This window comes from Hippocampus zosterae, chromosome 5, assembly GCF_025434085.1.
Source record: "Hippocampus zosterae strain Florida chromosome 5, ASM2543408v3, whole genome shotgun sequence".
NCBI lineage: Eukaryota > Metazoa > Chordata > Actinopteri > Syngnathiformes > Syngnathidae > Hippocampus > Hippocampus zosterae.
In genome coordinates, this window is record NC_067455.1 from 21817312 (window position 1) to 21842232 (window position 24921).

Sequence of the window (24921 nt, forward strand, 5' to 3'; positions counted from 1 at the left end):
GACATTTTAAGGATTACATTTTCCAACAGAAAAAAAGGTTCTCTTTAGAATGAAGAATAGTACTACGCAGGAAATAATTTTGGAATACTTAATTTAGAAACATTAGTTGGAGTAACGCGTGGCTTGTTCCTTTTAAACTCCTCATTACAAATACAGTTAGAGATTACATTTAAAAGTATTACATACTATACCCAACTCACACACTCACGCACATTTCACGTTGAAGCATTCTTTTTGTACAGCTGAACTTGAAAGTTTGGCACATTTCTTTTTGACTACCCCTTTACCTGCATTTTGGAAAGATTTGGAAAACTATATACATATCACAAATTACTGTGTTTGAATCTGTCACGATGCATGGTGGTGGTGGACCCCAAAAAGCAGGCAGGAGAGAGGAGCAGGGTGTATTTGAAGATGTGTATTGATAAAACACAGAAAACTAAATCCTAAGCAAACAAAGTCTAAAGTAGCAAACAAAAATCATGACTGAAGATAAAACATAACAACCAAAACATGACTCAAACAAACATGACAGTGGCAAAAGCAACAATGACCCGACACCGAGTCTGCGGGCAGGAGTCCTTTTATAGGCCTGATTACCGATGACCAACAGGTGTGCAGCTGCCAGGGGAGCGCTACAGTGCCACCTCCCTAAACCGAATCGTGACAGAATCTAAAGAAAAATATTGTGTCCTATTGTTAATTTTTACGTTTTCACATCCATAAATGTAAATGTTTGAATTCCACTCCGTTATTTAAATTATTTTTGTTTGGGGTAGAATTATTTTAAGTCTCTTGATCGAATAAAATGAAAATGTGAATCAAGAATTGCTATACATTCAGAAATGTTTAAAAAGTGCCTCACATTACAATTACTTTACATATCATTTATTTTTTTGTTATACCATTATGTATGTATCTATATAAAATATGTTAATTGGATTGCCTGACGTATTGAATATATTTTGTTTATGAAAAAAATACTTTAGCCATGGCACGTCAACGCCAGCAGGGGGCGCTGTCTTCCTGTGCAACTTCTCCAGTGACGTTGTTTTTCGCAGACTCGCAAAACTGATGCAAATAGACACTGGTTAGAACAGTCATTTCATTTTAAATCCATCCTAGTCAATGCTTCATGGTTATAACAAGAGAAGAGACACCAGATAATTGCTGGGAGGTATTTCCTCACATTTCGAAAATAATTAAATTAAATTAAACGCATGATGACTTCTTAGATAGATTTCCCAATAAACTCTCTACCAATAATCACATTTTTTGTCAAGAACACATATATATATATATAATATACACACACACACACACACACTAACACTAACACTAGAAACTCGAGAAATACCAAGGGCTCAGAGAGGAGCTGGAGAGAGCCTGGAAGGTAAAGGTGACAGTCGGTGGTCGGAGCACTCGGGGCAGTGACCCCCAAACTAGATGAGTGGTTGCAACAGATCCCGGGAACAACATCGGAAATCTCAGTCCAGAAATGTGCAGTGCTGGGAACAGCAAGGATACTGCGCAGAACCCTCAAGCTTCCTGGCCTCTGGTAGAGGACCCGAGCTAAATGAGGGACGGACACCACCCGAGGGGTGAGATGAGGATTTTTAATTAAAATATATATATATATAAAATATATATATATATTTTACGTGGCTATTGCTCACATGGCAGAAAAGTTCATATCTGTTAAAAAGAGATTGTTGCCATGTTCAAATCGTTTGAAAAAGGTGGAGAATGAGTGCGAGTGGTTTTGCTTTTATGAGAGCTACGTGTTCTGTTGTCAACTGACATTTGCAATAAAACCCAGGAAAAAATAAAAATTCAGTTCCCAATCCGTGACTGTGTGAAACTGAATCAGTTTCCGGCCTAGTAAAGTGTGCAGTCATTTCCCTGCGTAATGGCTGTAAACTACCTCGCCACCCTCCACAACACGAAGCAATAGCAGGAAAAATGCTAGCTGTTTGCTTGTTGTCACAGCAACATCGACCTCGCGTCATGACCGCTGTAGGTCACATGCTCAACTCCACACCCAATCACGTTCGTCAATTTATGTGACGTTGCAGATTCAAAGTTGGCGACGAAGTTTCTGTCCGTCGTCTGGGGTCTGGTCGTTATGTTAATCGGCTAAAAGTTATTTCAATGTTTTGGGACTAATAAAGATTATATCCGTCTTGTGCCATGGAGGGAAGAGTTATCGGGCCAGGTCCGTACAGGGCGACAAAGCTGGTGAGTAATGTTTAACAAATCAAAAAAAAAAGATAGTTTGTGTGTTAAGTTTTAATAACCTTGAAGTAGGACGAACTACGGATATTAAACAACCAGATAACGCACTCTCTACCTAAATGTAATTTATATGCATTTTTAGTTGCATTAGTAATAAAGGTAACGTAGTTTCATTTCCAAAAAAAAGTGGACTCTCGGTCCAGTCTCAAAATACAGAACTGAAATGATACTCAAATATGCCATACATTATAATTCTAATAATTTAAAAGTAGGGCTGCATAATTTTGAAAAAATATGCATATGCGACATTTGAATGTCAACATTATTCATATATGAACCCGCAGAAAAACATCTTTACGATCTAATTAAAGAAAAACAATTCATGCGGAAAAATATTAACATATTCTTATCACTTAAGTTCCTTATTGCTGGTAATGCCCATTAATACTTTTCTCTTATTGGATGGCGATGCATCTGATTGATCAAAGTTACCTTAAAGCACGCAATTCTGTATGAATTTCTTGCATCTTTTTACATGCTGCACTACATTTGCCATTATCAAAGTAACAACATTTGTTCAATACATTGGGCAGCCCTTTTTATATTATGCCTCCTCTGTATGGGGAGAAAATAAAACAGACGAAATAAAATAAGACTCACTGTCTTTTGAAGTCTTACCTTAATATGACCATGTTCTAAATAATACATTTTCTGCAGAAAATCCATCTTTAACAAAATATTTCTTGACATCTCTTCAGTGTAATAATGTACATAGTGATAGAGCAGTTTCACAGTGATATGAACAAAGAAAAAAAAGTCACTTCAGTCTTTAGTTTTCTTAATTATAAATGTTTTCCGACTGGCACCTTTATTAGTCAAGTCAAGTCAACAGTATTTATAGAGCACTTTAAAACAGCCATCGCTGCATACAAAGTGCTGTACATGGAGCGATTTAACATGCACAATAAACAGTAAGACAAATCGGTAATCAAGGCGGTAGAAAGCACCAAACAGTAAAATAAAGAACAAATCTAAGTCATGCTGAGTCGAACGCCAAAGAATACAAGTGAGTTTTGAGGAGGGCTTTAAAGATGGGCAGCGAGGAGGCTTGCCGAATGTTCAGTGGGAAGTCATTCCAGAGAGAAGGACCAGTAACAGAAAAGGCTCGATCCCCTCTGAGCCTCAGTTTAGTTCTTGGTACTTCTAACAAAGACTGGTCCACAGACCTGAGGCTGGTGTGTAGGGGCGGATGAGCTCAGAGAGGTAAGGTGGCACGAGATTATTCAGAGATTTTAAAACAAAGAGGAGGATCTTGAAAATAACTCTAAAATGAATGGGGAGCCAGTGAAGGGATGCCAGAGTGGGAGTTATATGTTCCCTCTTACGAGTACCAGTCAAGAGGCGAGCAGCGGCATTCTGGACCAGCTGAAGGTGCTTAATGGAGAACTGGCTGACTCCAAAGTAAAGGGCATTGCAGTAATCGAGCCGGGATGTGACAACGGCATGAATTACTGTCTCAAAGTGTTCATGTGAGAGGAGAGGTTTTATTTTGGCCAGCTGTCTAAGGTGAAAGAAGCTGGAAGACATTGAAATATGTACGTGTGAGCTTTCTTGTTACCTTTATCGTGTGTAGTAACAGTCCTTGTTCAGTCAATGTCGAGTCAAATTTATTTATATAGCCCTAAATCATAAAAAGTCTCAAAGGGCTTCACATGCCCACAGTTGACAAATATTTCAAGTCAAGTCAGGTTTTATTGTCAAATATGCTCTATGTGTAACATACAGCACAGATGAAATTACTTTCCTCTCTCAACCACAGTGCAGACATGTAGTGCATTGAATACACACAGCTAAAATTTACATATAAATTCCACAGACATATATATATATATATATATATATATATATATATATATATATATATATATATATATATATATATATATATATATATATATATATATATATTAAATATGAATAAATGAACAATGGCAACAACAGACAACCAAGGGCACTTGTGTGGATTGTATATTCGTAGTTACTTGTTTGTGCAATAATCGGATGTCAGATGCTGGGGGAGGGACACCGATTGTGGCAGGAGGCAGGGTTACGGGGGGGGGGGGGGGGGGACATGGAGGGAGTTTAGTCTCCTGACCGCCTGGTGGAATAAACTGTTCTTGAGCCTGGTGTATTAGCAGAGAGACATCGCAGCCTCCTCCCCGACGGCAGCACGTCGAAGAGGCTGTGAGACGGGTGGGTGGGGTTACCTGCGATTTGGGTGGCTTGGCGTGTCAGACGAGAGTTGTAAGTGCCCGCAAGTGGAGGAAGAGAGACTGATCTTCTCAGCTGCTCTCACAATGCGCTGTAGACTCTTTCTGCAGGACACAGTGCAAGTGGCGTACAATACGGTGATGCAGCTGGTCAAGATGCTCTCAATGTTGCCTCTATAGAAAGTCTTCTGATCTTAACCCCCAGGCGGGCACGGAGAAACTAAAAAAAAACATTTGGACAAAAACGAGAAACCTTGAGAAGGGACTGCAGATGGGTGATTCCCTCTTCTCGGATGACCAGGCTTCAATGGATGCAAAGTGGGCAACATAAGACAATTTTGTGCAATACAATGTTAGAATGGTTATAAATGTCCATTTAACGAGATGAAACGCTGCAGAAAGACGCCTTTGGAGAGGTGGGTGCTCATCAAAACCCGGCCCAGGTGGTCGATGAAGAAATCTTCATAGCAGCGCCTCTGAGTAGGTGGTCCACCCCAGATCTTGTTCAGCTCAGTCAGTGCAAATTTTGTCCGGATCAGTCAGAGCACAATCCTCAACTCTGAACCACAGTTATTTGGCTTGTTCAAAAGGTAAATGCCACACACCTCTCGGTCGAGTGACTTCAAGCACAGCAGTCAAACACAGATGAATGAACAGGATGTCTTACAGCTTGCTTATTCAACTGGGGCTTTGTTCCATCCCATTTCAGCAGCAAACATTTGGCACTTACCATTGTAACAGCGCATTTATCTTAACTACTACTACTTGTTTTCGTTTTTGGCTTGTACCGTTCCACCAGTGTCACATCACACGCACAGGTTACAGTGCACTTCGCCCCACATAAAATAAAAAAATGAATACTGCACTTCACCTCTCATTTGTCCCGCAAAACACCAGTCAAATTAAGCACGTGCTAATTGGACCCATAAAAACCAATTCAAGTCGGATATTTTCATGAATTTATAAAATCCTCCTGGATGCCCGGACAGGGTGTAAAAAAAAAGTGTACATGTCTGTACAAAAGAGGGTGTGCCATCACCATCAGTAAAGGAGCTACCGGGTACTCTTTTTAACTGTCCTAGCTAGCTAATATAAATAGTTTGGAATGAACTGTTTTCCCAAACTCAAATTTAACTAAAACCCACTTTAACATAAATAGTGATAATTTTGCTATACTTAAGAAGATGCTGCATTACATTTGCATCAGGTTACATAAATCAGGGGATCAAAACACTCAAATGAAAGTCTCTGCCAGAAAAACGTGAGTTACAAAGTTAAGTGTCCCATAAGAAATGGAGGTGAGGAATGATAATAACGACCACATTTCTCGTGTATTTCGAAAAATGTTACAAAGTGTCGCATGGCTATGCTGCCTGAATAGTACCAAAAGTACTAAAGCTACTTTTACAACTAAAGTTCACAAACAGTACTGTATGTGTTCAATGATGTATTAATATACTGTACATTACCAATACAGTAGTTTATTGTCTGCATTCTGTAGTGTTTCTTTTTGCTGCACCGCTTCCATCATGTATGTGGGTGTGAGCAAGTTTTTATTAGCCTGAGTCTGCTGCCAAGTCCATCTCACATGCTTAAGGCCTTCAAAATATCAGGCTTTGTGAGACTCTGAGATATGGACAAAATTTCATGTCTTGATATTCAGGCCAGATATCTTGATTATGATAAGAATGAGAAAACCTTTATTCGTCTCACAATGGAGAAATTCCCAATTTACAGCAGCAAAGTTATGAAAGGAAGAAAGTAGAAAAACAAAACATATAGGAGCTGCTGTAAATTATTAACTATTTTATTATGGGTTACCTTCCTGTATGGAGTTTGCATGTTCTCCCCGTGCCTTTGTGGGTTTTCTCCGGGTACTCCTGTTTCCTCCCACATTCCAAAAACATGCAAGACAGGCTGATTGAAAAATTGCCTAGGGACAAAATTGTCCCTAGGTGTGATTGTGAGCGCGAATGATTGTTCATCGATGTGTAACCTGCGATTGGCTGGCAACTGGTTCAGGGTGTTCCCGGCCTACTGCCCGAAGACCGGTGGGATAGGCACACCCTGCGACCCTTGTGAGGATAAAGCGGATCTGAAAATGGATGGATGGATGGATGGAAAATATCAATCAAAAGGATATTGAAAGTGCAGGTTTTTTTAGAGGTGCAGTGTTTAGAATTTAGTGCCATCTAATGGTGAACTAATAGAACTGCCGTGCCTCAGAGAGACCACATTTCGCAAGCCGACCACCAGTTTCTTCGGCAGTGGTGCAAGCAAAACGTGCTAGAACAGATTTTTTTTTGTATATTATTGAAATTAATAGTGGGTCTTTGAAATAAGAACAATGAAAGCTCAACACACTTTGACACATTGTCACTGACAGTCAATGTTGATAAAGTCAGCAATAAAAAAAATCAATACACATACAGTATATATATTCATAAAAATACTGCATCTGTGCTTTAATGATCAATAAATTTATGCTACAATATAGGGCTGGGTGTAGATTTAGGTTTCCAAAATCTATTTAATTCGATTCATGAGGGCCAATTCAGTTCACATGACCAAATCAATACAAGAAGAATATCCATCCACCCATTTTAAAATCAGCTTCTCCTCACAAGGATGGTGGGCGTGCTGGAGCCTATCCCAGCTGTCTTCAGGCAGTAGACGACGGACACACTAAACTGGTTGAGTGAACACAGTAAACTCATAACATTTACATCCCTGACTGTCTCGCAAAATTTCAGTTTATTGATGTCTTCATGTTTTTAAACCCCCATAAACCACTTTCAAGCTTGTTGGCGCTGATGTCGGTGCTTCCACCATGTTATTTTAATATGCTCCTCTCGCATGCTGAGGTCCCCTGAATTTATGGGGAAAAGATTTATGTTTCAATATCGGGCTATGAAAAGGAAATTCATCCATCCATCCATTTTCCGATGCGCTTTATCCTCACAAGGGCCGTGGGGGGTGCTGGAGCCAATCGCAGCTGTCTTCGGGCAGTAGGCAGGGGCCCTGAACTGGTTGGCTATGAAAGGGAAATTCAATTCAAATCGAGTATTTTGTTGTTTTTTTTAATGATGACTGATATGATAATTACCAATGCAGAACACATTTATATTGGAATTTTAAACACAGGGTGGCGTGGTGTGGTTACCACATTGGCCTCATAGTGCAGAGGTGCAGGGTTCGATTCCGGCTCCGGCCTTCCTTTATGGAGTTTGCATGTTCTCCCCATGTCTGCGTGGGTTTTCTTTTTAAAATGTGGCAATTCCTCATTTGTGGACTATTTCCTGTTTTACAGTGGAATGAAACTATTCAACTCTTCCGTGCTGGCATGCCATTAAGAAGACACTGGATGCACCTCCGCTACTATGACTGGACTTTTTCAGGATCGGAGGCTGTGGATTATCTCCATCAGCTTCTTCGGCACAACTGCAACTTTGGGCCAGAGGTGACTCGGTACCAGACTTTGCAGCTGCTTAGGAAGTTCCTCAAGGCTCATGTCATCGAAGACATTAAGGGACGCCATGGGACGGAGAACTTTGAAGATACCTGTCATTTGTACAGGTAAACATACTTTTTAATGGAGGTGTGAGACTGGACTGCTTACTCTAGAGACACATGTTGGCTTTCTAAGGACCATAAATTGACCTTGAGCAAGGCATCCAACTACCAGTTGGTGTGGGGTGCAACCCCTGTGCACAGCCCCATTATGTTCGCTAACCGCATGCTTGTTAAATGTGAGCATCAAAATAATTGTTCCAAAATTGGTACAGTATAAGACAATAATGTACATATTTTTTTCAGATAGCGCTTTCACAATAGCTGCAGCTGTAACAAAGCGCTTGACAGAACATTGAACATAAAATAACAAAAATAATACAACAGAACACGACAAAAGACACAGACAATAATCCAATTGTAGCAAATATTTCAGCATGCGCCTTGTTTGAAGCACTTATAGATGAAGTAGGAGAGAATCAAAGTGTTAGTACAGTAGTCTGAAATGTTCCCCTCCTTTCGGGATGAAAAAAATTGTATTTTGTCTGGTTTCCTTTTGTCTTTCTTCCAATACTTATCCTAACTTTTGTCTTTAGCACCATTATGATCATCAGGAGGAAAAAAAGCAAATGTGTCATTGTTTGGAAAAGTGCATATGCTATCCTCTGTTGCATGAATTGACAATGATCACTTTTTTGTTAATGGAAACTGTGTGACGGATGATTTTATGAAGTCAGGTGATACAGTGAAGCACGTGATTTTATGTGTGTGGTACTCCACTAAGTGCGTTGATGTCTCTTTTTTGTATAGATTCCCCAGTTTGTCTCCCCTCAAATCTCTTCCATTGAAATCGCTGTCTCGACACAGCACTGACCTGCCAAGACTCATCCGCTGGGATGACTATGAGGAATTACCACAGCAGGAGAACGCAGCACCTGTGAAGTCTAGCATGGTGAGACAGTAACAATTGTGCACGCTCAATTAAATTCATAACTGAATGTGCAGGATGTAGTGGAAGCCTTCCAATTTCATTTTAAATTGCTGCATAGCACAAACTTCGCTTTACTAAGAGTTCTTAACAACGGCTTCCTGCCAAATGACTATTGACTAAATGAGTACTGCTGTGATGCGTTTCTTGTCCGGCTGGAGGCCCTGTCCGATACAAGATGTTTTGTACCAGGGGTGCCCACACTTTTTGGACGGCAGATCTACTTTTCGATCAATTAAGCTCCCGGGAGCTACCCTTACCGGCACACACACACACACACACACACACACACACACACACACACACACACACACACACACACACACACACACACACACACACACACATACACTCACGTGCACATTGCAGCCTGTTAACTATCACGCGTACCGTTTTAAAGTGGTTCCATGGACCCTCATAAATTCCTATTCTTTGCCTGTGCCTTCGGTGAATTGTACACGAATCAAACTCTGAATGAGAATAATGACGATAAAAGATAGATCGCAACAGCTCTGATTGCAGACTGCTGAGCGCTAACAGCTTCCGGTGATGTAATCACGCGCCATCGTAAATTCAAGATTTACCTGCTTTATTTTATTTTAAAAATATTTTTGTGTGAAAATGAGACTGATAGGATGATTAGGGTGCAGCGTACATTAACACAAAAAATATATATTAGTGACATGTACAAAGACACACAAATGGTTGTTTGTTTTCTCCTCGACACTCCTCGGATCTACTTGGGACCTGTCTTAGATCTACCGGTAGATCAGGATCGACCTAATGGGCACCCCTGTTTTATACTATGCCCCACAACATCTTAGAATCTCAGTTACAGCAATTTGTGCATCAGTGGTAGCGTTCTGGATTGGTCTAGATCAGGGGTCACTAATCATTTTGAAACTTAGAGCTACCACTTTGCTCCTGATTAATGCGAAGGGCTACCAGTTTGATTGGCACTACTGAAATCATAAATAAGCTCAACATCAGAACATTTTTGTACTAGAAACATTCATTCATTCATTCAACTTCCGAGCCGCTTGATCCTCACTAGGGTCGCGGGGGGTGCTGGAGCCTATCCCAGCTGTCTCCGGGCAGTAGGCGGGGGACACCCTGAATCGGTTGCCAGCCAATCGCAGGGCACACAGAAACGAACAACCACTCACACTCACACCTAGGGACAATTTGGAGTGTTCAATCAGCCTGCCACGCATGTTTTTGGAATGTGGGAGGAAACCGGAGCACCCGGAGAAAACCCACGCAGGCCCGGGGAGAACATGCAAACTCCACACAGGGAGGCCGGAGCTGGAATCGAACCCGGTACCTCTGTACTGTGAAGCCGACGTGCTAACCACTGGATTACCGGGTCGCCTTACTAGAAACATAATTATGTTATTGTTAATAATGATACTTATTGATGTGAAGATCTGATGTGAATTAGGGCTGAATGATTCATCGAAATGTTATCGTGATTTAGGTTTTGGATTCGATTTAATGGAAGAAAAACGATTCAGAAGAGCGCGGTGGATTTGCGAGTTCCAGATGTTGTCAAAGTACCCTAGAATGCACAATGTTGCTTGAGTAGCAAGCATGGAGCGCATGTAATTCTGTCCGCCCTGAGTGTGCTTCAAGTTGTTTAATGACACCCAATTACAGTTTATTGTAAAACTAAACATACAACAAAAAACTACAAACATTTAAATACAAAACATGTTCTGTTTTTAAAACTGGGGTTACATTTACGCTAGCTGTAAGGAGACACATCTTCCAAAAAGTTCCACTATAATCCAAAAGCCCGAGATATCATTCTGATGCTTTTTTGAAAAGGTAAAACCGGCCTCTATGTCAGAACTGGGCAAAGTATGGCTCAGAGGTCACATCCAGCCCGCCCATCGTCTCTGACTGGGCTTCACAGTGACCATTAAGTCAAAATGAAACACAAACTTTGCTGTGCTCTTCTTTTGAAAGTTATCATTTTATTTCATGAGTACATGCGAGGATACCAGTTCAGGCGAAGCAGCGCGAGCAAGAGCTAACCAATCTGCAGTGGTGCCTACTTTGCGACGTTTTCACTAATTTGAGTGATCCCAGCTATATAGCGCCAGTCAAAACTCATTTGTTTCTCATTCAATAGCCCTAGAAACCGGAAGTGTGTGCGAACACACAGATCATGTTTATAATTTATTGCACTTAATTGTCAAGCAATGTAGGAAAGATTCATGTCAAGATCAAGATGCAATATTTTCTTAATGTAAAGTCGAAGAAAGTGTTTGCATTCCTAGAACTTGGCACTGTTTCATGACTAGTAAATGATTTTTACAACATGCAGGTGGGCTACTCATGTGACTCATGTGGTCTTTGCAGGCTAACTGGAGCCCGTGCTCAAAATTGGATGTTGGCCTGAATGTGAGTGTGAGTGGTTGTTTGTTTCTGTCCCCTGACATTGGCTGGCGATCAGTTCAGGGTGTACGCCGTCTCTTGCCCAAAGTCAGCTGGGATAGGCTCCAGCACATGCATGGCCCCAGTGAGGATAAGCAGGATAGAGAATAGACAGATGGATCTTTGTCTGCATGCTGTATTCACATGTTTGTTGCTATCTTTACCATTAAAGTGGGGAAACTAAAAAAAATAAAAATTCAGAAGAGGGCAAAATTATAAATTGGTTAATGATGATGATGATGGTGATTAGTCGTAATAGTGGTACCGGTACTTTTTTTTGTAGTAGTAGTAGTTGTGGTTGTATCTGGCAGACATAAGTACCGGTAAGTGTCTGAGTTTTCATAGTTTTTAGTCCCAAACTGCTCCACTGTCTTTTGCAGTTCCACAGGATTTTAATTCTTGGTGTATCTACTCCGGTCAAGAACAACGCTTCGTACTGATGTCCACAATGGTTTTATTTCGCTTCCATTATGGAACACCGTGAAAACTAAAACAGACATTCCAAACATCAACAATCAACATTACAATAATCTGTTTGATAACAACATTAAATAAATCAGTAAAAATAAGATACTGTGTGCACCTTGGAAATCGACAATAGATAAATTGAAAACACAGTCAACCAGATGATATAATTTTCTCTCTCTCTCTCTCTCTCTCTCTCTCTCTCTCTCTCTCTCTCTCTCTCTCTCTCGCTCTCTCGCTCTCTCGCTCTCTCGCTCTCTCGCTCTCTCTAACTCCCACGCACCATCCGGCATTCGTGACCACAAACCAGAAGAAATCTTTCAGAAAATATCTCAAATAATACTGTAATTTGAAAAGGTTTCAAGAAAAAAGACACATATCAAGGTTCGTATGGAAACAAACACACTTTCACCAAACAACAACCTCAAATAAATGTTAGATCCTAGTTGTCATGGAAACCAAGTGAAACCAATTACGGGCGCCAGCTACGTGTGGACTTCACCTTGCGCAGGCATGCAATTTCCTTCCGTCGCTATTCTCATGTCACTCAGGTTTACTCTTTCTCACTACAAAGAAAGCTGTTTTCTTCATAGAAGTGCTTTTGTTGTGAACTGAAGACATGAAAGCCTGGATTTCCTTGAACCTTTTTTAGATTTTAAAGAAAAGAAAAAAATAAAGTGATGGTTTTTGGTTGGTCGCAGTGTTCAACCACCCACCACCAAGCTCCGACCCGTGAGCGTGGACCCCTTCCCACACGATACTTCGGAAACAGCCTCAAACTTGGGTTTTTAGGTTGGGCTGTGATTTTTAATTGGATCAGCAATTTGGCACAGCAGTGACTCCATCTTATTTTGCCTTTGGCTGCTGGTAAAGGTGAAGCTCTTTCTTGCACGGCAGCGCTTTGAATCAGTCATCTGGCCTTCATCACATCTCAATTGCATCACTGTAATGCACATTACATTCGAGTCAGCCAGTCCTACCTCAAATATGTCCACTTGGTTTAAAATGGTGCTGCTCTACTTTTAGCTAGAACATTTAAGGCGGAGCAGATAACTCGTAGACGAGCCTCTCTCCACTGGCTACCAAAGCCCTTTAGAATTCATTGTAAGATTATTTTATTTGTTGTTAAAGTGTCGAAATGGTTTTGCCCCTCCTTGCGCTGCTCCAAACCTACGCTCCTGCTTGATCCCTATGCTCCTGCTCCATACCTTATGTCAGCTGACCAGCTGCTCCTGTAGGCCCTGAAGTCAAAGCGGATGTTCAGTGCAGGTCATGTTCTTTCTGGTGTGGATCCCAGACTGTGGAATGACCTGCCAGAGCACCTTAGACAAGCCCCCTCATTGTCCATTTGTAAAACACATTCCTGTTCCTTGACTCTCAACTCAGCATGAGACTCTGCCTTTGTTTCATTTTTGCATTTGTGTGTGTGTGTGTGTTCTTTAATTGTTAAATGTCTTGTGTTCTATTCTGATTTATTTACAGCACTTAGTTTCATCAGTGGTTGTTATTTTAAAGTGGGGGTTGAACCAAAATGTTTGCAAAACGTTTACATCTCTGTCCTTTTGAACAGACTTCCGATTTTTGGACCAAAAGGCACAGTGTAGCAATCGGGGATGTGCATGAATGCAAGCTCATTCGCAGAAAAGATATTACTCCCAAGGAAGTGGACCACATCTGGAAATCAATGACAGCTGCACAGTACGTACCAATCCCTCTAATGCCATTCTCAATGTTGTTGTTTTTCTCAATCTACTACATGAATTGACTTTCAGCTTACAGCAAGTGCTGGGTTTAACAACATTGGATGGTGTATTAAATCCAGCACACGTGAAAGGCAAATACATAGTTCACAACGTCTTCAACATCAACAAGTCGGGCATAGTTGTGTTGGAGAACAATGATGGTAATGGCGTTGGACTTAGAAGTAGTTTGGATGTGATGAAATATCTGACTATTATCCGTCTGATTCCCTCTTCCCAGATGACATGCCCTACTGGGTGATATCAGCAATGAAATGCCTGGCCAAGTGTAAGTATACTCTTGTTTGCAACAACAACAAAAAGGCACTGAACTGACACTTGTTTTTCAGACTACAGCAGACAACATTTGTGTGAAGGATGTCTAAAAATAAAAACACTGTAATGAGACACAAGCATTTCTGCAATTATTTTTTTGCCGCAGTGAGATCACTTTAGGAAAACTCCTGTTCTGTAACAACTGTGCAGCAGTGCACGAAGTGTGCGCTCTAAAAGCATGGTTGGATGAGTTTGGTGTCGAAGAACCTGACTAATAAACAGGAATTGCATACTCAAAACAGTAAAATACATGACTGTAATTGCACCGCAATGCCAATCCTTATCAAAACTGAAAAGATTCTTCCATGGCCGTTGCACCATTCATTTACAACCGTGGTTCTAAAACGTTTTACACAAAGTGCCAACATCATAAACCGATTAAAATACGCTTGGATAGTGGGCCTAAGCGTTCGTAAGAATTAGGCAGAGGTTTTATTCATAATTATTCTTTAATATTCAGTGATAATTTTACAGTTTGAGCCCTAAGAGTCCGAGGGACTCGCTGATCCGCAAAGTATGAGTCCCATTATGCATTTTAGAGGGTCCCACATTTCGAATTCTGAAATGGTCTACTTATTCAATTGCATATGATAATAACAAACAACAACAATATACATTGATAATAGGTTTATTTCTGATAAACAAATGCTGCAAAAATTGAAATAATTCAGCCATACACGATTTGCTGAGAAATAGGTTCTTATTTCATCCCATGGCTCAGTCTTTGAGTTCATAAATTCTCCTCTCTTTACTCTGCTTCCAATGATGCAAGGCTTTCTCAAAGTCAACTTATTATCGCAAAAAACGATCCAACTCTAGCTCTGTGATATCACCGCAATAAACTTTCACAACACTTGTTCGCAACACTTGTTTTAACATTACACAATTTGGCAATCGTCTGCTTTCCGTGAGGTTTGAAGGCAGATCTCGCGAGCTTACTTAATGCAAGATCAAAACAAGAATGGCGGCGATTGTCGAACTTCGACACAGAGTTGCTGGGGAAAAAAATATGTACCATAATTTTATTTGTTTGTTTATTTATTTATTTGGGGACTGAGAAATTTCCTTGGGTCCCAAAAACACACATTATTTGGAACTGTGCGTCCCGCGGGAAAATTGTGTGTCTAGGACGCGGGATGCAGAGGTAACAAGATGACTGATGAATATTGTACAGAGTGCAAGTCACTGTGACATGATGCAGTTTGCCTTCCACTCAAACAGTAGTCCTTAGATTTCCTCGAAGAATGTGTACCAGAAGGTACTTAAATAATGATTGGATCAACATTCATTGCACATAAAAGTTAAAGAATTGCCCACATCTCTTGAACATACTGTTCACTCTACTTTGTTCTTCCATTCTCCACATTCCCCGCCTCCCTCGTTCAACCGTAAATCATACTCGGTACCCTCATGACTGCCCAGACAATGAGAAAATATCAAACTCATGAACAATCTGCTCAACACAACATGTTCAATGATTAGCTTGCATCCTTCCAGAGAGAGCCCCGAATACCACATTTTGAGAATCACCGCTCGACAGAACATTTTGAAAACTGGTTTTGTATTTTTTGTTCTCCTGCCAGTTCTGACCTATTGTTTTACCATGTCAAAGTGACTACTTTTGACAACCGTCATGAAATGAACAACGCTCGTCCTTTTGCATGGTATTTTATTTTGCAGTGGTAATTTCAGTGAAGGGAACACAAAACAATTACCGGTCACTCTTTTTCTGTTTAAGGGCCGAATGGCAATGACACCAAACAACCAGTGTACCCGGGATTGGAGAGAGATTACTTGAAAACCGTGGCCGACTACTATCAGCGACTCAAAGAACCCCTTCTGACTTTCCATCTTTATGAAGTCTTTGTCAACATTCTCAGTGAGCTAAACGTTTTACAGGATCTGTACCCCCTCGAGTGAAAACTTTACCTTTGCCTGTTTGATTTCCTCCCCAGGTCTACTACAGGAGCAAGACTTGGCTACTGAAGCTCTTCAAGTCAGCACTCTTTTGCTCTCGCCGCCCAATCGACGTCATCTTCAGCTATTGCTGAGACTCATGGCGAGGGTCTCGCAGAACCCCCATCTGCCACCACTCAATGACACTATTGCCACACGCACACTGGTATGGATTCCTTACGAGTTATTTTCTTCATGTGTTTCAATCATTACTCTATCTAGTGCCAGACAAAAGTTTGGAAACACAAAAAAATTAAGTGTTGATTCGTTATTTGAAATAAATAAATACAGTAATCCCTCGTTTATAGCGGTTAATGGGGACCAAAACCACCAGCGATAAACGAAAATCCGCGAAGTAGCGTCCAATTAACATAAACAGGTTAAAAAAAAGTGTGTTTTTTTTTGAAGTCCGGAAACAACAGTGAGTCACATAGAGCAACATATACAGTACTGTACTCCATGTATGCAAAAATTAAAATGTTTGGAAAAATCTGCAATGCACTGAACCCGCGATAAACAAACCGCGAAGTAGCGAGGGATCACTGTAAATCCAGATTGATACATAACAGGGTTCCCATGGGTCCTTAAAGTTAATAAAAATCAGGAGAAGCTTCTAAAATAAGAATCCTTAAAAAATAACCTGTGGTGTTCATTTCATTTGTGTGTGTCATTTTCCCCACCCTTCCAATTAATAGTTTTGTCGGAAAATCTTTTTCCTTTGCCCTCAAATCCCGCTGTCGGGCTACATGCCTTCCTGGTTCCCGCTCTGCTTTTCCCGCCATCTCAGATCAGTTTCAATGATGATCATGTGATCAGTACGGGTTATTTCGGGCCAATTTGACAAACAGTATGTCCAATAAAGGGTTAGCTGATTGCCCTTAAAGATATGCCCTTCCTTTGGCAGCAATGATTTGAACACCAGCTCAGTGATATGTGACTTTCTGTTCTTTAAATCCACCGTGAAAGCCCTGCTAAATGGAGAAAAAGTCCTTAAAAATGGCTAAATTAGCCCTCAAAGGTTTTTAAAAGGTCCATAAATAGAAAGCAAGTGGAAGAGTCGGAACCCTGCATAAGTCATCGATGTTATGAAGTAATATTGACAGAACTCAGAGATCAATACTGTGACCAATATGCACCACATGTGGACGACTTTACAGGGTGTGGTGGGAAGAATTTCATCAGGGCGCACCAGCGTGAGTTCACGTTTCCAAGAGATCATCTTTGATCTATGATCTGTACAGATCACACGCCATAGCTGGGGCAGCACATCGTCCGCGGATTGTTTGGTCAAAAGAAAAAACTGCATTCACTATCGCAAAGCGTAGCAGTGGTTATGATGAGAGGAGGAAGCCCCCCCACCTTCCCAATATTTTAAGAATGGTACAAAAAGTGAATGTCAAGAAGGACATTTTTCGGGGAACTAAGACATGCAATGCAACTTTTTGAATCGGCAAGAAGAAATGCCCACGTACTTATTACTGCCGAGCTCGGCGAGTTTAATAGTGCTCGGAAAGGCAAAACAAGTCCATGGAAGCTACAAAGTTGAAACAAGACTCCAAAAAAGACTCATGGATCACAATAGCCATCGAAGAAATGAGCGTCGAGGGGGAGAAAAAATGGTACGACCAACTAGACAACATGGGCCATTCTTGGACACTGGAGCAATGGATTCTGCTATGGTGCTACTATGAAGGTAAACATGAAATACAGTTCATATCTTTGGGGGAAATTATCATAGTTTTTTGTCTGTTGACACAATTTCCAGCAGTCTACTTTTTGTGAGTGTGTGTTTTGACTGCCGCACTGCAGTGAAAATGTTTTCCTGTTTCAAGTTTCATCACACAACTATTCATGAAACAGGATAGAGGATTTATTTACACAAAGCGTATTCGTTTTGTCGGCTACTGTAATATTCACTTTGAACGGAAACATTGCATTGACATACAGAGGAAAAATGTCCCACAAATAATGAATAAATGTAATGAAATAAATGTTAAAAGATGTTTGATATAACACAAATGTAAGGATCACTATTACAGGCTCATACAATGTAAGAGTGAACTCTGATCTTATTTGGCACGTATTTTGATTCACAGTTGTGGATGGATATTTGGAGACACTTTCAAGTGAAAGAAGCTCTCCATCATCTGCTACACAGAAGTAAGTCCAGCATCTCCTGCGACTCCAGCATTGCCTGTCCTGGTAAATTTCATTTCACATCACTTATAGGGGGCGGCCCGGTAGTCCAGTGGTTAGCACGTCGGCTTCACAGTGCAGAGGTACCGGGTTCGATTCCAGCTCCGGCCTCCATGTGTGGAGTTTGCATGTTCTCCCCGGGCCTGCGTGGGTTTTCTCCGGGTGCTCCGGTTTCCTCCCACATTCCAAAAACATGCGTGGCAGGCTGATTGAACACTCTAAATTGTCCCTAGGTGTGGGTGTGAGTGCGAATGGTTGTTCGTCTCTGTGTGCCCTGCGATTGGCTGGCAACTGATCCAGGGTGTCCCCCGCCTACTGCCCGAAGACGGCTGGGATAGGCTCCAGCACCCCCCGCGACCCTAGTGAGGATTAAGCGGCTCCGAAAATGGATGGATGGATCACTTATAGGACATTTAACTCATTTACTGTTCCTCACCTTGCGTTTATATGTCATTAGGTAAGCGGAAAACGAAAGCAACCAACCATTTCTTCCTGAATCCTGGATGTGCTACGCTGCTATTTTTGAGGTACAAACTACAGTATTAGACTTACCGAATTACTTAATGTTTGTATTGAGTTTGTCACCTGTTGTCGCAATTATTAGAAGCACTTTTTAGTTACCTAGACTAGATGAGATGCTAAAGCGAAGGTTCTGCCTATACAACAAAGTTTTTACTCACCACCAAACTAGACCCATGCACTTACAGTACCCATAAAACAAGACATATTATTCATCCAAATAAAGTACACAGTCATTAAAGTTATTAGCTGTCAGCCACTGTAATACGCACAATTTGTCTACAACTGCGCTAAGAGTAAAATAAAAGACGTGATTAAAACAACATTTAGTACACGTTAAATAAAACAAAAACAATATACCGGTACCTGAATAAATACATTCAAAGAAAATCAACTGTTTAAGATAAAATGCAAATGTATGCATAAAATCACTTCTATCCTCTTATACCAAGCTGTGACTTTTTTTTCCTGCAAGTTTTTGGGATTTACACGGACAGACACACTGAATACGTTTCCAATGCATGGACAAGTGTAAGCTCTTCTTCCGGCCACCAAGCAGCAGCCCTCATTCAGCATTCGTCCATGTCAGTAAGACTTTTTAATATGCAATAACCTGTCATACAAGTCTTTCTCCAACTGTTATTCATTTTGTGTTTCCATCTCAAAGGAAAGCGCACAACGGATGGGACCTTAGATTCACAGAAAATAGAAATCGCAAGCCAGGTGATTGCCAGGCCAGAAAATGACATGAGGCCAGGCGCACATTCCTCCAAATTGTGGACAATGTCAAGTTGGCCTGAGAGCAGGACTGGGAAGTTTTGTATTTTAAAATGTACGAATAAAAAGACGCAGTGTACAATTATTCTGTTTTTCACTGTACCATTTGTTCTTTTTTTTCCCCCTCAACTTCCCATGCAAGCAACATACCTACATATACCTAATATTTTACGCTGCTGTAATTAAAACAATGAAGTCATTATTTAGTTCATTTCTTTAACCTTCACTTATCTAGGAAAGGTATTTGAAGCGTAGGCACGCTTGCCATGGACCACTCTCAACCGTGTTTGCGTCTGCTAAGTTATGTATAATAGTGTGACATGGTTCCGGATCAGTCCGGAACAGGAGCGGCTCCCACAACTGCAAACAAGGATAAGATCGAGCAGAAAAAGGTTTCGTTACAAAATAAGGTCGCGAGACTGACAAAGTGCAACATAAATGGCTGGAACAAGTAATGCTACTCACAAAAAGAGCTTGCAAGAGAAATGAATAACGAAAAATCACTTGTACAAAAAAAATGACAAGGAAAAGCCAATCAATGAATAAAACAAAAATGCACCAAGATATCAAAGCAAATGAGAGAAAACAAACCAGAATACTATCATGTAAGTGATACCAATTTTGACTTTCCCTTGACCCATTTTATTACGTTTTGAATCTGTGATACTCACATTTCTTAAGTGCATATATCGCAAATGACGATCTTCAGTTCGGCGCTTGCCGTACCTTTCGTTGAGCCTCGAGTCGTTACCAACTGATGAGCTGTTACCTTCCACCCGAGTCGCGATCCAGACCTTTCTCGGCACCACCTTCAGACATTTACCACCATCATGAGGAATCTCATTTGCCTTTTGGATTTTTACTGAAATCTTCCATCACGGTGCTGTTCACTGGCTGGCTGTCAGCTGGTGGTTCAATTTGTTTTCTTTGAATGATGATACATTTAACTCTCAGAGCCATCATAGATATAATGCAAGTACTAATGATTGTACTCACCCCGGCCTAGATGGTGCAAATGTTCTCGCAGTGCGTTTTGGGCTCCCCGGATGAGATGGACTTGGATGAGCTGCTTGCCTCAAAACTGGTTACTTTCATGATGGAGCATCACCACACCATCTTCCAAGTGCCCAACAAGCTGCGCCGTCAAGTTGAGGAGCATCTTTCCCACCTGCGAAGAGTTCAGGTCTGTTATAATATCCATATTATACAGGAATGTATGAGTACAGTATGATAAATCCGTGAATGGTGAGATACCCGGTGCTGTTTTTCGGCATGGGTGATGGCAGCACCGTGAAAAAGTATTTGCCCTCTTCTCAACTGCTTGTTTTTTTTTTTTTTTTTTTTTTTGGCATTACATTTCTCATCTTACTTGAATTGCTTTGGATCATGGCCTTTTTTAGCAGCTTTTTGGCCAACTTTATTTTTATTTTTTAGAAGGGTTCTGTTTAAGCTATTCCTCTATTGAACAGGCCTTATGTGTTATGAGCAAAAATGAATTCCGCTTTCCCAAACTGATTCGCCGCAGTTAATTTTTCACACAAGGCCAGATAGCTTTGAAAAAAAAAAAAACTATCGATAAAAAAGAAAAAGGGAAATTTTTAAAACTGCATTTTATATTTCCTTGGGTTACCTTTAATATTTACATTTGTTTGATTATCTTAAACATTAGCGTGGATAAACTATGCCAAAAGATATTTGAGAAACAGATAAATACTTTTTCGTGGCACTGTAAATAGAGGATCGGCCCTCTCCTGCAGAGGCAACATGGCATGGCCTTACACAATAGTACACCTGCTGTTCTTGGTTTGTCTGTGCTTTTCAGCCGACATGCCTAACAAGAAGTATCTGAACAAGTGTGGCTCCTAATGGTTGTGCATCAGGAGTTGGTCTCTGTAATGATCTGTAGGAGCCTTTCATTGTATTTTTAATGTATTTGTTTTTTAAAGCAGCGAGCTTGTGTCCTCTCTCCCCAACGCAGCACACAAATATTGAATGACTCATGGACTGTGGTGATCATTCTCTCCTTAGCAAGCACAAGAACTGTCACGTTGCATGGTGGTGGTGGACCCCAAAAAGCAGGCAGGAGAGAGGAGCAGGGTGTATATGAAGATGTGTATTGATAAAACACAGAAAACTAAATCCTAAGCAAACAAAGTCCAAAGTAGCAAACAAAATCATGACTGAAGATAAAACATAGATAGCAGCAACCAAAACATGACTCAAACAAACATGACAGTAGCAAAAACAACAATGACCCAACACCGAGTGTTCGGGCAGGAGTCCTTTTATAGGCCTGATTACCTATGACCAACAGGTGTGCAACTGCCAGGGGAGCCCTACAGTGCCACCTGTTGGTCCCTAAACCGAATCGTGACAAGAACAGGATGAAACACCTTACAGCGTGGCAGAGAATTGATGGATATGATTACATACTAATCATACAGTGGGAGGTGGCGCTTATGGACATTACACAAACAGTTTTCACACGGAGACAGACCCAATGACACCGTTTTCTTCCGCCTTTATTGTACACATACCCATAATCTTGTTATTTCAGTTAATTAAGGGGGGAAACATGATTTCATGTAATCAAGCTCGCATACAATATTTGAGGTGGAGCTGATTTGAACGTCAAAGGCAACCATTTCTTCAAGTTCAAGTCAACTTTATTGTCAAATGTGCTCTATGTGCAACATGCAGCATGGACAAAATTTCTTTCCTCTCAACCACAGGAGAGAGAGGAGCCGCTGCGGGTGCCCGCGTCACCATCAACAGAACAGTTACTATAAAATGACAAAATAATACCACACAGCACATAAGACACAGACAGTCGTGTGATCTTAACCACTTTTTCCGCATACACACAGTTGTTTGAAGCAGTTATAGATGAAAGAGGAGAGAAAGTGTCCTTTCAACAGTGGATCAGAGACGTCATGCTGAAAATGTGCACGTCTGCTACAAGCTAAGTTTGAAAGCAAACACGAAGCTGTAGCGTCCATTGACGAAAAAGAGATAGGCTCACATCTCCTGTCCCATGTAAATCCGCTTCAATTCCAAGCGGCGACTCCCAGTTCCCATATGCATCTGCGCTGACGCTTCTTTCTTCTCATCGTCGGCTCCACAAGCCATCTATCCATCCAGCCGCAGACTCTCCAACAGCACCGACTTTTCCGCTGAACAAAACGGGCTGTGAAACATTCTTTAGTGTTCATACATGCGCAGACAGGCATAACTTTTACTTGCTTTTGTTTTTTTTTCCCCCATCAGATTAAATATTCAGGTTCTGATACAGACTTCAGCACATCTCCAGCATTTCACAAACAAATTCAACGGGTGGTGTCAGAGGAGCCAAAGGTGATTGGTACCCAGACTCCCCTTCAGGAGCTACTGGAAGGCCTTATCTCTGACAAAGAGCTTCCTGCCAAGGACAAAAAGAAAAGACTAAAACAGGTATGCCCTCATGTGCACAAATACGGATCTAATATGCCAGTTTCGAGAATGCGACACCCTCCCATTTTACTTTGCTAAGTCTGACGCCTACTTTTATTTCAGTTTCAAAAGTCTTATCCTGAAATCTACCGCAATCGATTCCCCTCTGAGGAAAGTAGAGCTGCTGTCATGCCTGAGAAAAACCCTCGCCTCAAACCTCACCTCCTGTTTTTCAACCTCAAGAAACCATCGAACCCTTTTCAGAGGAGCTGGAGTTTCAGGGCCTGAAATACCATCGCTGAGTCTGGTTTAGTTAAGCATGGTGTGTAACGGTACCCCAGAATGATTGTTCAACAAAACTTTGTTTCACAAACCTTTAGAGAAAGGTTGATTAAAAAGGTTGGGAAGAGGTTGACACTTTGCCATAAAGTATTTGTGGACTATGTTGTGTCAATTAAATTCATTATGAGCAAATCAGATCAACAAATAAGATCAATCAACAAGTGCTGCTGCAACAAATATGTGAGTGACGAGCAGCGACGTGCAGAGGGGCCAAACTGCCAAAGGAGGAATGAATATACTGTATCTGACCTTCAAACTTTTATTTTCTGCTCACACACGAAAAGAAGTTCTTTATTTTGAACTAGCCATGATACTGTTTTAACTTGTGGTTTAGAAAAGTCCAAATTTAACAGAAAGGGAGGTAGATAAAACCACTAACCATACTGAAAATGATAAATAATAAATAGTTTTACAACATATTTATGTTTACAATTCACGAGCGTTAAAAGAACCACTGCTGTTTGTTACAATGTATTCAAGGAGTTAAGCACTTATTCAGATTACGATTAAAATTGCATTCATTCATTCATCTTCATTCGTTCAGCCACTTGATCCTCACTAGGGTCGCGGGGGGTGCTGAAGCCTATCCCAGCTGTCTTCGGGCAGTAGGCGGGGGACATCCTGAATCGGTTGCCAGCCAATCCCAGGGCATTAAAATTGCACTCAAGTGAAATATATGCATTTCAAAAATATGAAAGTGTTACTGGGTCTAAACATCGTTGCACGTGAAAATCAAAAGCTTCGTGTTAATTTTCAACTGCATTCAATAAGTCAACTGTACAGGATACAAAGAAGAAACCAGCTGGTACACAGTTGCATGTTTCATTTGTAATAATCATGATGATCACACTTTCTTTAAATTACAATTGAAAATCAGCAAACAGAACCCTTTTCTACAAAAACGAACTTTAGATCTCATTTGATGTGCACTCTCAAACATGTTTTCCTTTTTAATGTATGTATGTACGGGTGTGTCGACTTTCCTAATCGGTACATATTTCAATGTATTGTAAACGGAATTATTTTTCACACTGCTGTGTCGTCAGTCATGTTCACTTCGAGGCTGTCTTAAGAGATGTTTTATTGTCATAGATGCTACTGTTCTTGATTAATACACTCAAATTGTTGTAATAATAATAATGCTGGAATGACTGTTACACTTGAGCTTAGACGTTGCTGGTAAATGAAATTCAATGTGTGTTTGATGTAGATTGATTCTATAAATCTTCGATGTATTTTGGTTTGTCCTCTAATATCCCAGATTAAGGGCATTATTTCCCACTGTAGGCTCAGAGCATAACTATGATCTTTGTTTTTGTTTTTTTAATACAATAAATGACACTGCAAGATGAAAAAATATCTCTTGTCTCCGTGTAAATATTTGTACCTTATTTACATTTTTTTCATTCATTCATTCATCTTCCGAGCCGCTTGATCCTCACTAGGGTTGCGGGGAGTGCTGGAGCCTATCCCAGCTGTCTTCGGGCAGTAGGCGGGGGACACCCTGAATCGGTTGCCAGCCAATCGCAGGGCACACAGAAACGAACAACCAGTTCTGGTCAAACCAGTTCTGGTCAAATACTGCCTACCCTCTCTGCTTCCCTTCATCTCAGCCATTATCCATTCCTCTCTGTCGACTGGAATTGTTCCTGTGCTCTTCAAAACTGCAGCTGTCACCCAAATACAGAAAAAAAACGGTTCAGATCCCAATGACTTCAAT

At 40.8% G+C, this 24921-nt stretch overlaps 1 protein-coding gene and 1 long non-coding RNA gene across 3 annotated transcripts; one reads left to right on the forward strand and one right to left on the reverse strand.

Annotated features, from left to right (window-relative positions):
- The first annotated feature begins 2076 nt into the window (after nucleotides 1–2076).
- Nucleotides 2077–24560, forward strand: LOC127600284 (DEP domain-containing protein 1B-like). 2 transcript variants are annotated; one of them, XR_007962307.1, is made up of 12 exons: nucleotides 2077–2238; nucleotides 7816–8081; nucleotides 8826–8967; nucleotides 13478–13605; nucleotides 13680–13810; nucleotides 13888–13935; nucleotides 15721–15861; nucleotides 15938–16104; nucleotides 18035–18140; nucleotides 18592–18661; nucleotides 19129–19237; nucleotides 19321–19514. XR_007962307.1 is itself a non-coding variant. In XM_052064747.1 (11 exons), the coding sequence occupies exons 1-11, from the start codon at nucleotides 2191–2193 to the stop codon at nucleotides 23145–23147; spliced, it is 1596 nt and encodes a 531-aa protein (XP_051920707.1). In that variant the 5' UTR covers nucleotides 2077–2190; the 3' UTR covers nucleotides 23148–24560. The 2 variants fall into 2 exon arrangements, 1 of the variants encoding a protein (XP_051920707.1); XM_052064747.1 differs by lacking the exons at nucleotides 18035–18140; nucleotides 18592–18661; nucleotides 19129–19237; nucleotides 19321–19514 and adding exons at nucleotides 20437–20613; nucleotides 22698–22880; nucleotides 22983–24560.
- Nucleotides 16411–18039, reverse strand: LOC127600407 (uncharacterized). Its single transcript, XR_007962353.1, has 2 exons — nucleotides 17695–18039; nucleotides 16411–17655 (listed from the first exon to the last, which is right to left on the reverse strand). It is a non-coding gene; the product is annotated as an uncharacterized LOC127600407 (long non-coding RNA).
- Nucleotides 24561–24921: the final 361 nt, after the last annotated feature.

Coding starts and splice junctions, on each gene's coding strand:
- LOC127600284 (XM_052064747.1), top strand. CDS start 2,191: ATGGAGGGAAGAGTTATCGGGCCAGGTCCGTACAGGGCGACAAAGCTG. Junction 2,239..7,815: donor CGTACAGGGCGACAAAGCTG/GTGAGTAATGTT, acceptor CCTGTTTTACAG/TGGAATGAAACTATTCAACT. Junction 13,811..13,887: donor TGTGTTGGAGAACAATGATG/GTAATGGCGTTG, acceptor CCCTCTTCCCAG/ATGACATGCCCTACTGGGTG.